This window comes from Budorcas taxicolor, chromosome 2, assembly GCF_023091745.1.
Source record: "Budorcas taxicolor isolate Tak-1 chromosome 2, Takin1.1, whole genome shotgun sequence".
NCBI lineage: Eukaryota > Metazoa > Chordata > Mammalia > Artiodactyla > Bovidae > Budorcas > Budorcas taxicolor.
In genome coordinates this window covers 7,477,754-7,489,862 of record NC_068911.1, presented here as the reverse complement: position 1 = coordinate 7,489,862, position 12,109 = coordinate 7,477,754, and the positions used below count along the sequence as shown (strand labels likewise).

General features: G+C 52.2%; 1 protein-coding gene and 1 pseudogene across 1 annotated transcript; both read left to right on the top strand.

Moving 5' to 3' along the window:
* The first annotated feature begins 410 nt into the window (after positions 1 to 410).
* LOC128043626 (2-acylglycerol O-acyltransferase 3-like) lies at positions 411 to 3,593 on the top strand. Its single transcript, XM_052636001.1, has 7 exons — positions 411 to 537; positions 1,185 to 1,292; positions 1,546 to 1,616; positions 1,884 to 2,088; positions 2,400 to 2,574; positions 3,147 to 3,349; positions 3,439 to 3,593. Exons 1-7 carry the CDS (start codon positions 411 to 413, stop codon positions 3,591 to 3,593), a joined length of 1,044 nt encoding a protein of 347 aa, XP_052491961.1.
* Positions 3,594 to 5,255: 1,662 nt separating this feature from the next.
* On the top strand, positions 5,256 to 8,722 carry LOC128043732 (2-acylglycerol O-acyltransferase 3-like; annotated as a pseudogene).
* The last annotated feature ends 3,387 nt before the right edge of the window (positions 8,723 to 12,109 follow it).

Below are 12,109 nucleotides of genomic sequence, written 5' to 3'. Positions count from 1 at the left end.
CTTCTCCGTCCGAGTGGCCTAGACACTCCCAGACTCACAAACACTAGGGTGTGCTCCTCCAGGAAGAATCAGGGCTGGGACCCAGTGGGTGGGCTCTCTGGCTTCTTCTGCAAAAAGAAGCACTCCCGCCCACAATGATTTCTAATGCACCGAGGGCTGGGCCTCCAGGGCACGCCCCCTAGTACATCTCCCAGTCGCAAGAAGGGACCAGCCCAGTCCAACCCACTGGAGAAGTTCATAAGTGAGAGCGGACTGGAGACTTCTGGGGCTCTGATGAGAGAGTCTCCCCACGCACACAGCCCCCTGCAAGCGATCCTGGGAGGCTCTAAGTGCTTGGCCACTCAGACCAGAAAGATTTCTTGCGCTCCAACCAAAGCCTTCATCTCATTTTTCCTGGTTTGGGAGCCCTGATGGCTGAAGGGGAGCACCTGAGAGTCTCCACCACCCCACCACCCACCTCCAGCATGAAAACCCTAAAGAAACAGTGGTTAGAAGTACTGAGCACCTACCAATATGTGCTCTGTTTCTGCTTCCTGGGTAAGGGGAGCCGGGCAGGGGTCCAGCTGGGAAGGTGGGGAAAGGGGAAGGTAGAGGGAGGAAGGCTGGAGCACCCCCTACTGGACCACCAGGGCAAAGGGAGGGACGTGAGGTCTCTCAGTCCTGTCCCACTTTTCCCCACCCCACGGACTGTAGTCTACGAGGCTCCTCCGTCCGTAGGATTTTCGAGGCAAGAATACTGGAGTGAGCTGCCGTTTCCTTCTCCAGGGGATCTTCCCGACTCAAGGATTGAACCTGGGTCTCCTGCATTGCAGACAGATGCTTTACCATCTGAGCCACTAGGGAAGCCCAGGGCAAAGGGATGGTTTAGTCGCTAAGTCGTGCCCGACTCTTGCGACCCCGTGGACTGTAGCTCCTCTGTCCATGGGATTCTCCAGGCAAGAATACTGGAGTGGGTTGCCATTTCCTTCTCCAGGGGATCTTCCCAACCCAGGAATCGAACCAGGGTCTCCTGCATCGCAGGCAGATTCTTTACCAACTGAGCTGCCAGGGAAGCCCAGGGAAAAGGGAGGGACGTGTCAAAGTCTAGCAGGGAGACAGGCAACGATCTCACTGGTGAGGGGAGAGGGGAGAAGTCACTGCGATATCACAATCTAACTCGTTTTCCTTTCTCACCCGTTCCCCAGGCCTTTTCTTTTCCCTTGCTGGCTTCCTCCTCCTCTTCACCTCGCTCTGGTATCTCTCTGTTCTCTACTTGGTATGGTTATTCCTGGACTGGGACACACCCCAGCGAGGTGAGTGCTAAACAAGGGCAGGAGAAGGGGGTGACAGAGGACGAGATGGTTGGATGGCATCATGGACTCGATGGACATGAGTTTGAGCAACCTCTGGGAAATAGTGAAGGACAGGGAAGGCTGGCATGCTGCAGTCCATGGGGTCACAGAGAGACACAAGTTAGCAGCTAAACAGCAAAAACAAGGGCCTGGGTAGAAGGAGGTGATAAATGGTGTCTGTAGTGATTCTTCCCCCCTTATCTCTCTGCCCAAGGTGGAAGGCGTTATCAGTGGTTGAAGAACTGGACTGCTTGGAAACACCTGAGCGATTATTTCCCCATTAAGGTAACAGGTCACCCTCCAAGGGACACTCCACTCCTCCCGCTCCCTTACCTCCCACCTCCTCTCTCCTCCCCATGATGGATTCTCACCTCTGGCTGCTTACATTCAGGTAACGGGGCAGGGGGTGGGATGGTGTTCCGGACTGGACCCTCGTGCCTTTGGCCCCATCTTATCCTGAGCTCTCAAGATCTTGGTGGGGAGGGACGCCCTTTCAGCTGAGGTCCTGCCTTCTCTGTTTTCTTGCCCTCATCCTGCCCCCTGCCACCACAGCTGGTGAAGACAGCAGAGCTGCCCCCAGACAGGAACTACGTTCTAGGATCCCACCCACATGGGGTCATAGCCATGGGAACCGCCTGTAACTTTGCCACAGAGGGCACTGGTGTCTCGCAGTTCTTCCCAGGGCTTCGGTTCTCATTGGCCACGTTGAATTTTCTCTTCTACCTGCCAGGCCATCGAGAGTACTTTCTGTCCTGTGGTGAGTTTGAGCTGAGTGACAGAGGGTGACCCCACCCCAGTCTGGCCGGAGTGACCCCCAGTCACCACCCACCCCAGGCACTTGGCTTGACTTGGCCTGGTTCACAATGGGGGTCAGGAGGTGGCTCGGCCCCAAGCGTCCTGCATCCTTGCTGGGAGAGGCACTGTGGGGCACGTGGACAGGGGCACAGGGGTAGGGAATTTGGAGAGAATGGGATGATGTCGAATACTCAGTGTGCTAAAGGGACAGCAGAGGGACTATGGAGCCAATGAGGGGGTACCAACTGTCCCTGAACCTCCTCATGCCCACAGGAACATGTTCTGTGAACCGTCAGAGCCTGGATTATGTTCTGTCTCAACCACAGCTGGGCAGAGCTGTGGTCATCTTGGTCGGAGGGGCCAATGAGGCCCTGTATGCCGTCCCAGGGGAGCACTGCCTCACTCTCCGGAATCGGAAAGGCTTCGTCCGCCTGGCACTGAGGCACGGGTGAGCGGGGGCCCAGCCGGGGCTGCCTTCAGTGGTCAGAACCTCACCGTGTGTGGCCATCTACCCACTGTCTGTACACTTCAGCTCCCTGGAGGTGGGCTGTGTGTCCCCAGCGCTTCCACCGCGCCCACCTCTAGAGGGCGCTCTAGGCAGACCTTGGGTGTTTGCTCTGTGCCCAGCCCTGGTGCCCATTCCCCAGGCTTCCTCCCACGCAGAGAGAGACAGGATCACAGTGCGAAGCGCTGGACCCTGGGGGCTCCTATGCCCTCGGCTCCCATTCTTTTATGATGCCCCCTCACAGGCAAGACCTTGCACACCTCTTACTTGTGAAACAGAGCTAAGGCCCGCCTTGCCACCACGTTGTAGTTGAGACTGTGTGAAAAAATAAATATGAGAAGGTCCAGGACACACTGGGCTTAAGAAAGAAAATCCCTTCATCCAGATCTTTCTTGTAGAACCATCATTTGCTCCTAATGCCTAGGAAAGTGGGAACCCATGGGGGAGGAATTTGGGAGGGCTCCTCGAGCCCATGAAGTGCCCAGCCATTTTCTCTCTTACCCCTCCCTTCCCAGCGCCTCCCTGGTGCCCGTGTACTCCTTTGGGGAGAATGACATCTTCAGAGTTAAGGCTTTTGCCCCAGACTCCTGGCAGCATCTGTTCCAAGTCACCATCAAGAAGCTCCTGGGCTGCTCTCCTTGCATCTTCTGGGGCCGTGGTCTCTTCTCAGCCGAGTCCTGGGGCCTGCTGCCCCTTGCCAGACCCATCACCACTGTGGGTGAGCGCCCGTGTGCAGGGAAGAAGGCCACTATCAGCTGTGCATGCAGCTGAGGCCCCTCCCCGACCTGTGTCCCCCTGTCTCTGCAGTGGGCCGCCCCATCCCGGTGCCCCAGTGCCCGCAGCCCACCGAGGAGCAGGTGGACCACTATCACACGCTGTACATGAAGGCTCTGGAGCAACTGTTTGAGGAGCACAAGGAGAGCTGCGGCCTCCCGGCTTCTACTCGCCTCACCTTCATCTAGCCCTGGCCTCACCCCTCGCCACCTCACAGCCTGCCCCCCGCCCCCAGCCCCTAATCCCAGCGCCTGAGAACCCCACCTACTGCCATGCTACTGTGCCAGTAAAAGTAACCTTTCTCACCTCTGCTTGATAGAATCTCTCTCTTTGAGCAAGTTTGCCCACGTGTGTTCCACCACCACACTAATCGACAGAGACTTGCCACCTTAGACTGAGAGCTGAGCCCTGAATTCTCCCAGATATTAAATTCTGGTCTGTCAGCCTCTGTCTAATCTCTTCCCTTGGTTGGGGCCTTTCTCCCTCTGTAAATAAAGGCATCTGCTTAGCTGAGAAACATAGGACAATCAGAATGGTTTCGGGGAGGGTAGATCCCAACCGGCTAGGCTCTCACGTGCAGACAGGAGGTGTAGGTAAGCAGCAACAATAGGGTAGCTGGGGAAATACTGTGAACGAAAGCTGACAGGGGTCGAGGGTACCTTTAGGAGGCAGATTTCGATTGATCTCTTGTGATAGAAAAGAGAGAGTTTCCTGTCTGCATCTCCTTCCTATTCCCTGGGGGCTGGGAGAGCATATGAAGCAGGGATTTATTTTACCGTATGAAGCCCTACTGCAAGCCCCGCATTAGGTCCACATGAACCTCATTCACCGGGTGAGAAAGGACTCGTCTCAAAATTACCTTATTAACATCAAAAAATTTAAAAGAGTTTCGGAAAATAAGAGCCAACCAATTTATCACCATCATGTCCATCACCACCATCATCCTCACAGTCACGGCACCAGTGAAATACCAAGGATCCCTGAAACACTGGGAGGGACCTTATGTGGTCATAGCATCCTTTGACTTACGTGCCTCCTATTTGCTGACTATCTTTGTGCCTGTATCCATGACTTAAATGAGAAGCACTTTTTGGAAAGTAACTGAGTACAAATCGATTTGCTCTCCACCATGCTGGAAATTTTATTCAGTGGAAGAATTTTCTCTTGTCCAAGCGAAAACTCTTTGCAGTCTCATGAATTATCTGGGTCGTTCTCAAGTGACAACTTCTACATTCACTTAACGTTCATGTCTAGAAATGTTCAGGTGGGTTAGCAATCAACACTTGGATCTGCATCTGAGGGTAGGAATTCCCTGGTAACTCAGGTGCTAAAGGCATCCCTGCTGGCTGAGATGTAAATAATCAACCTGGCATACTGGAGACCCAGGTTCCATCCCTGGATCAGGAAGATCCTCTGTTGAAGGGCAAAGCAACCCACTCCAGTATTCTTGCCTGGAGAATCCCATGGACGGTGGAACCTGGCTGGTTAGAGCAAAGTCCATGGGATCGCAAATAGTCGGACACGACTGAGCAGCTTTCACTTCTTCAGCTGGTAAAGAATCCACTGGCAATGCAGGAGAGTCCAGTTTGATCCCCGGGTTGGGAAGGTCCTGTAGAGAATGGAGAGGCTACCCACTCCCGTATTCTGGTCAGGAGAACTCGAGGGACACAGGGGCCTGGCAGGCTACAGCCCATGGGGTCCCGAAGAGGCGGACACAACTGAGTGACTTTCACTTGCAACAAGGGGGAGCTAGCTGCACCCAGGGAAGGGCAGAGGAGGAGGTGTAGCCACGGCTGAGAGTGAGCCTGCCACTGTTCCGCGTTCCCTGGATCCTCCTCCTGCCGGTCCTCATGCTTATCCACACCGACGATGAGACAGGCTTCTACCTGCTCTGTCCCCAACTCCACTACAGGCTCAGGCCCCGGCATGTCAGGAGGTGAGAGTCCCAGGACGGGACCTGAGCTCTTGGCTGCCAGCCTCGCACCCAGGCTGGACTCTGTCCAAGTGAATCCCTCAGGAAAGAAGGGGACGTAAAGGCATCTCAGCGACCACCCTTCTTGACTGCTCCTCTGCCCACAGTGGCGACCCCAATTAGGTTACAAGGAACCAGGGGGCCCACTCCCGCACAGATGGAGCCACCCACGCAGTTGTTCCAAGAGCTCGGGGCTCGGTACGTGTCCCCGCCCACAGGCACCTCCTCACTTCGGCAACCACTGGCCCCTTAGTGACTCTGGGCAAGGCCTGAAATTAAAAGTGGGAACATACTTGTGCCACTGACGTGTTTGACCTTGGGGATGAGATACCCTCTCCAAGCCACGTCTCCTTGTGGCCTTGACACTCCCAGAGACTCACAAACGGACAAGGGCGCTTGTCCAGGATCTTTGAGATCACACAGTTGAGGCTGGGACCCAGTGGGTGGGCTCTCTGGATTCTTCTGCAACCTCTGCCCCACAGGATTTCGGATGCATCTGGGGGTGGACCTCTGTGGCACGCTCCCTGCCCTGCCTCCCTGCCCTACCCAGTGGCCAGCCTGGACTGACCCACTGGAGAAGTTCGTGATCAGTGTGTAGGGAGGCCTGAAACGTCTGGGGCTCTGGACCCAAGAGTCTCCACATCCACACACCCCCTGCAAGAGATCCCCGGAGGCCACAAGGATTTGGCCACTAGACCAGAAAGGCTTCCAGGACTCTTAAAAAAAACAGCATTCTTTTTCTGGAGTCCTAGAGTCCTGCTGGCAGAAGGGGAGCACCAGAGAGCCTCCACCACCCAGCTGCCCTCCCCCACTACGAAAATCCTGCAGAAACAGTGGCTAGAAGCACTGGACATCTACAAAGACGTGCTCTGTTGACTCTTTCTGGGCGAGGGGAGCAGGCTGTGGGGTCCATGATGAAAGAAGGGAAGGGGGAGTGTGGGGAGAAAAACGCTACAGACCCCCACCCCATACCTGGCTGTGAGAGGCAAAGGGAGGAGGGGCCAGGAGTCAGCTGGGAGATGCCCAAGGATCTCATCTGTCAGTATGGAGGGGAGACGTCATCATGGTTTCACAACCTAGGTCATTTTCCTTTCTTGTCTTTCCCCAGGCCCTTTCTTTTCCCTTCTTGCCTTCTTCCTCCTCTTCACCTCCATCTGGTTTTCTCTGTGCTCTACATGGTGTGATTCTTTCTGGACCAGGACACAGCTCCCCAAGGTTACTAAACAAGGGCCCCAGTAGGGAGAGGTGATAAATGGTGTCTGTAGTGATTCTTCCCCCCTTATCTCTCTGCCCACGGTGGAAGGCGTTATCAGTGTTGAAGAACTGGACTGCTTGGAAACACCTGAGCGATTATTTCCCCATTAAAGGTAACAGGTCACCCTCCAAGGGACACTCCACTCCTCCCGCTCCCTTACCTCCCACCTCCTCTCTCCTCCCCATGATGGATTCTCACCTCTGGCTGCTTACGTTCAGGTAACGGGGCAGGGGGTGGGATGGTGTTCCGGACTGGACCCTCGTGCCTTTGACCCCATCTTAGATCCTAACTCTCTTCTGGTGGGGAGGGACGCCCTTTCAGCTGGGGTCCTGCCTTCTCTGTTTTCTTGCCCTCATCCTGCCCCCTGCCGCCACAGCTGGTGAAAACAGCAGAGCTGCCCCCAGACAGGAGCTACATGCCAGTGTCCCACCCACATGGGGTCATGGATGTCGGAAGCTTCTGTAACTCCTGAGCTGAGAGCACTGGCTCCTCCCAGCAGTTCCCAGCGTCTCGGTTCTCAGGTTCACACCGAACAGCATGTTCCACCATCCAGTCTGTGGAGACCACGTTATGTCCTGCAGTGAGACCAGGGCGGAGTGACAGAAGGCAACCCCACCTCAATCTGGAAAGAGTGGTCCCCGCTCAGCACCCAGCGCAGGCACTTGGCTTGAACATTGACCAGGCTCACCAAGGGGGTCAGGAAGGGGCTTTGGAGCAAGTGTCCTGCATCCTTGCTGGGAGAGGCGCTGTAGGGTACACGGACTGGGGCACAGGGGGAAGGAGTTTGGAAAGAAAGGGGTGGTATCTCACCCTTCCTGAGCTAAAGGGCAGGGTGAGGTACTAAGGGTACAAGGAGGGGGTACTCACTGTTCCTGCACCCCCTCTTATCCACAGGGCTATGTTCTACAAGCCACAAGAGCCTGGATTTTATTCTGTTGCAGCCCCAGCTGGGCCAGGCTGTGGTCATCCAAGTGGGGGGAGCCCAAAGGCCCTGTATGTCATCCCAGGGAGCACTACCTCACTCTCTGGAATCGTAAAGGCTTCGTCCGCCTGGCACTGAGACACAGGTGAGCAGGGGCACAGCCAGGGATGCCTTCGATGGTCAGAGCCTCACAGTGTGTCTGGGAGCTACACTCTATGCCTACACACCCGCCCCCTGGAGGTGGACTGTGTGTTCCTACAGCTTACACGGTGACCACCTCTAGAGGGCACTCTGGGCAGACCTTGGGTGTTTGCTCCGTGCCCAGCCCTGGTGCCCATTCCCCAGGCTTCCTCCCACGCAGAGACACAGGATCACAGTGCGAATTGCTGGGCCCTGGGGTTCAGACTCCCTCAGCTCACATTTTTTTATGATACCCTCTCACAGGCAATACCTTGCATGTTTCTTTACTTGTGAAATAAGGGTTAACATCCACCTTGCCACCCACCTCTCAACACATTGTAGTTGAGACTGTATGAGAAAATGTATATAGGAAGTTAGAGCATACATTAATCTTAAGAAATGTAAGTCCCTTCTTCTAGATATTTCTTTGGAGCACCATCATTTGCTTCAGATGGCCTCGAGAATGGGAACCTGTTGGGGAGGAATGTGGGGACCCTCTGAGAGCCGCTGATCTGACCAGCCCTCTTCTCTCTTGTCTCCCCACCTTCCCAGCGCCTCCCTGGTGCCCGTGTACTCCTTTGGGGAGAATGACATCTTCAGAGTTAAGGCTTTTGCCCCGGACTCCTAGCAGCATTTGTTCCAGATCACCTTCAAGAAGTTCCTGGCCATTTCTCCTTGCATCTCCTTGCGTCTCTTCTCAGCCAAGTCCTGGGGCCTGGTGCCCTTGGCCAGACCCATCACCACTGTGGGTGAGTGTCTGTCTCGAAGAAGGACTCCATCAACTGTGTGTCCAGCCAAGGCCCCTCCCCGACCTGTGCCCCCTGTCCCTTCAGTGGGCCGCCCCATCCCGGTGCCCCACTGCCCGCAGCCCACCGAGCAGCAGGTGGACCACTATCACACGCTGTACATGAAGGCTCTGGAGCAACTGTTTGAGGAGCACTAGGAGAGCTGCGGCATCCCGGCTTCTACTCACCTCACCTTCATCTAGCCCTGGCCTCACCCCTCCCCACATCACAGCACCCCTCACCCCTGATCCCAGTGCCCGAGCCCCCCACCAACTGCCATGCTACTGTGCCAATAAGAGCCAGTTCTCTCACCACTGCTTGGTAAAGTCAGACCCTGGCAGAGCTCAGGCTCTCCCTCTGGATGTGAGGATCAGTTCAGTTCAGCCACTCAGTCGTGTCTGACTCTGCAACCCCATGCATCGCAGCACGCCAGGCCTCCCTGTCCATCACCAACTCCCGGAGTTCACTCAAACTTATGTCCATCAAGTTGGTGATGCCATCCAACCATCTCATCCTCTGTCGTCCCCTTCTCCTCCTGCCCCCAATCCCTCCCAGCATCAGAGTCTTTTCCAATGAGTCAACTCTGCATGAGGTGGCCAAATTACTGGAGTTTCAGCCTTAGCATCATTCCTTCCAAAGAAATCCCAGGGCTGATCTCCTTTAGAATGGACTGGTTGGATCTCCTTGCAGTCCAAGGGACTCTCAAGAGTCTTCTCCAACACCACAGTTCAAAGCATCAATTCTTCAGCACTCAGCTTTCTTCACAGTCCAACTCTCACATCCATACATGACCACAGGAAAAATCATAGCCTTGACTAGACAGACCTTTGCTGGCAAATGAATGTCTCTGCTTTTGAATATGCTATCTAGGTTGGTCATAACTTTCCTTCCAAGGAGTAAGAGTCTTTTTAATTTCACGGCTGCAATCACCATCTGCAGTGATTTTGGAGCCCAAACAAATAAAGTCTGACACTCTATCCACTGTTTCCCCATCTATTTCCCATGAAGTGATGGAACCAGATGCCATGATCTTCATTTTCTGAATGTTGAGCTTTAAGCCAACTTTTTCACTCTCCTCTTCCACTTTCAACAAGAGGCTTTTTAGTTCCTCTTCACTTTCTGCCATAAGGGTGGTGTCATCTGCATATCTGAGGTTATTGATATTTCTCCTGGCAATCTGGGCTCCAGCTTGTGCTTCTTCCAGCCCAGCGTTTCTCATGATGTACTCTGCATAGAAGGTAAATAAGCAGGGTGACAATATACAGCCTTGACGTCCTCCTTTTCCTATTTGGAACCAGTCTGTTGTTCCATGTCCAGTTCTAACTGTTGCTTCCTGACCTGCATATAGGTTTCTCAAGAGGCAGGTCAGGTAGTCTGGTATTCCCATCTCTTTCAAAACTTTCCACAGTTTATTGTGATCCACACAGTCAAAGGCATTGACATAGTCAATAAAGCAGAAATAGATGTTTTTCTGGAACTCTCTTGCTTTTTCCATGATCCAGCACGTGTTGGGAATTTGATCTCTGGTTCCTCTGCCTTTTCTAAAACCAGCTTGAACATCTGGAAGTTCATGGTTCACATATTGCTGAAGCCTGGCTTGGAGAATTTTGAGCATTACTTTACTAGCGTGTGAGATGAGTGTAATTGTGTGGTAGTTTGAGCATTCTTTGGCATTGCCTTTCTTTGGGATTGGAATGAAAACTGACCTTTTCCAGTCCTGTGGCCACTGCTGAGATTTCCAAATTTGCTGGCATATTGAGTGCAGCACTTTCCTAGCATCATCTTTCAGAATTTGAAATAACTTCACTGGAATTCCATCACCTCCACTAGCTTTCTTCATAGTGATGCTTCCTAAGGCCCACTTGACTTCACATTCTAGGATGTCTGGCTCTAGGTGAGTGATCATACCATCGTGATTATCTGGGTCATGAAGATCTTCTTTGTACAGTTCTTCTGTGTATTGTTGCCACCTCTTCTTAATATCTTCTGCTTCTGTTAGGTCCATACCATTTCTATCCTTTATTGAGCCCATCTTTGCATGAAATGTTCCCTTGGTATCTCTAATCTTCTTGAAGAGATCTCTAGTCTTTCCCATTCTGTTGTTTTCCTCTATTTCTTTGCATTGATCGCTGAGGAAGGCTTTCTTATCTCGTCTTGCTATTCTTTGGAACTCTGCATTCAGATGCTTATATCTTTTCTTTTCTCCTTTGCTTTTCGCTTCTCTTCTTTTCACAGCTATTTTGAAGGCCTCCCCAGACAGCCATTTTGCTTTTTTGCATTTCTTTTCCATGAGGATGGTCTTGATCCCTGTCTCCTGTACAATGTCCATAGTTCATCAGGCACTCTATCGATCAGATCTAGGCCCTTAAATCTATTTCTCACTTCCACTGTATAATCATAAGGGATTTGATTTAGGTCCTACCTGAATGGTCTAGTGGTTTTCCCTACTTTCTTCAATTTAAGTCTGAATTTGGCAATAAAGACTTCATGATCTGAGCCACAGTCAGCTCCCAGTCTTGTTTTTGCTGACTATATAGAGCTTCTCCCATCTTTGGCTGCAAAGAATATAATCAATCTGATTTTGGTGTTGACCATCTGGTGATGCCCATGTGTAGAGTCTTCTCTTGTGTTGTTGGAAGAGGGTGTTTGCTATGAACAGTGCATTCTCTCGGCAAAACTCTATTAGCCTTTGCCCTGCTTCATTCCGTATTCCAAGGCCAAATTTGCCTGTTACTCCAGGTGTTTCTTGACTTCCTACTTTTGCATTCCAGTCCCCTATAATGGAAAGGACATCTTTTCTGGGTGTTCGTTCTAAAAGGTCTTGTAGGTCTTCATAGAACCGTTCAACTTCAGCTTCTTCAGCATTACTGGTTGGGGCATAGACTTGGATTACTGTGATAGTGAATGGTTTGCCTTGGAAACGAACAGAGATTATTCTGTCGTTTTTGAGATTGCATCCAAGTACTGCATTTCATCAGACTTTTTGTTGACCATGATGGCTACTCCATTTTTTCTAAGGGATTCCTGCCCACAGTAGTAGACATAATGGTCATCTGAGTTAAATTCACCCATTCTGGTCCATTTTAGTTTGCTGATTCCTAGAATGTTCATGTTTACTCTTGCCATCTCCTGTTTGATCACTTCCAATTTGCCTGGATTCATGGACCTAACATTCCAGGTTCCTATGCAACGTTGCTCTTTACAGCATTAGACCTTGCTTCTATCACCAGTCACATCCACAACTGGGTATTGTTTTTGCTTTGGCTCCATCCTTTCATTCTTTCTGGAGTTATTTCTCCACTGATCTCCAGTAGCATATGGGGCACCTACTGACCTGGGGAGTTCCTCTTTCAGTATCCTATCATCTTGCCTTTTCATACTTTTCATGGGGTTCTCAAGGCAAGAATACTGAAGTGGTCTGCCATTCCCTTCTCCAGTGGACCACATTCTGTCAGACCTCTCCACCATGACCCGTGCGTCTTGGATGGCCCCACACGGCATGGCTTAGTTTCATTGAGTTAGACAAGGCTGTGGTCCTAGTGTGATTAGACTGACTAGTTTTCTGTGAGTATGGTTTCAGTGTGTTTGCC

Bases quoted from the DNA above. Each gene is read 5' to 3' on its own strand.
- LOC128043626 (XM_052636001.1), top strand. From the start codon at position 411: ATGGCTGAAGGGGAGCACCTGAGAGTCTCCACCACCCCACCACCCACC. The intron at 1,293-1,545 runs GTGAGTGCTAAA...TCTCTGCCCAAG, and splicing joins CTGGGACACACCCCAGCGAG to GTGGAAGGCGTTATCAGTGG. The intron at 1,617-1,883 runs GTAACAGGTCAC...CTGCCACCACAG, and splicing joins GCGATTATTTCCCCATTAAG to CTGGTGAAGACAGCAGAGCT.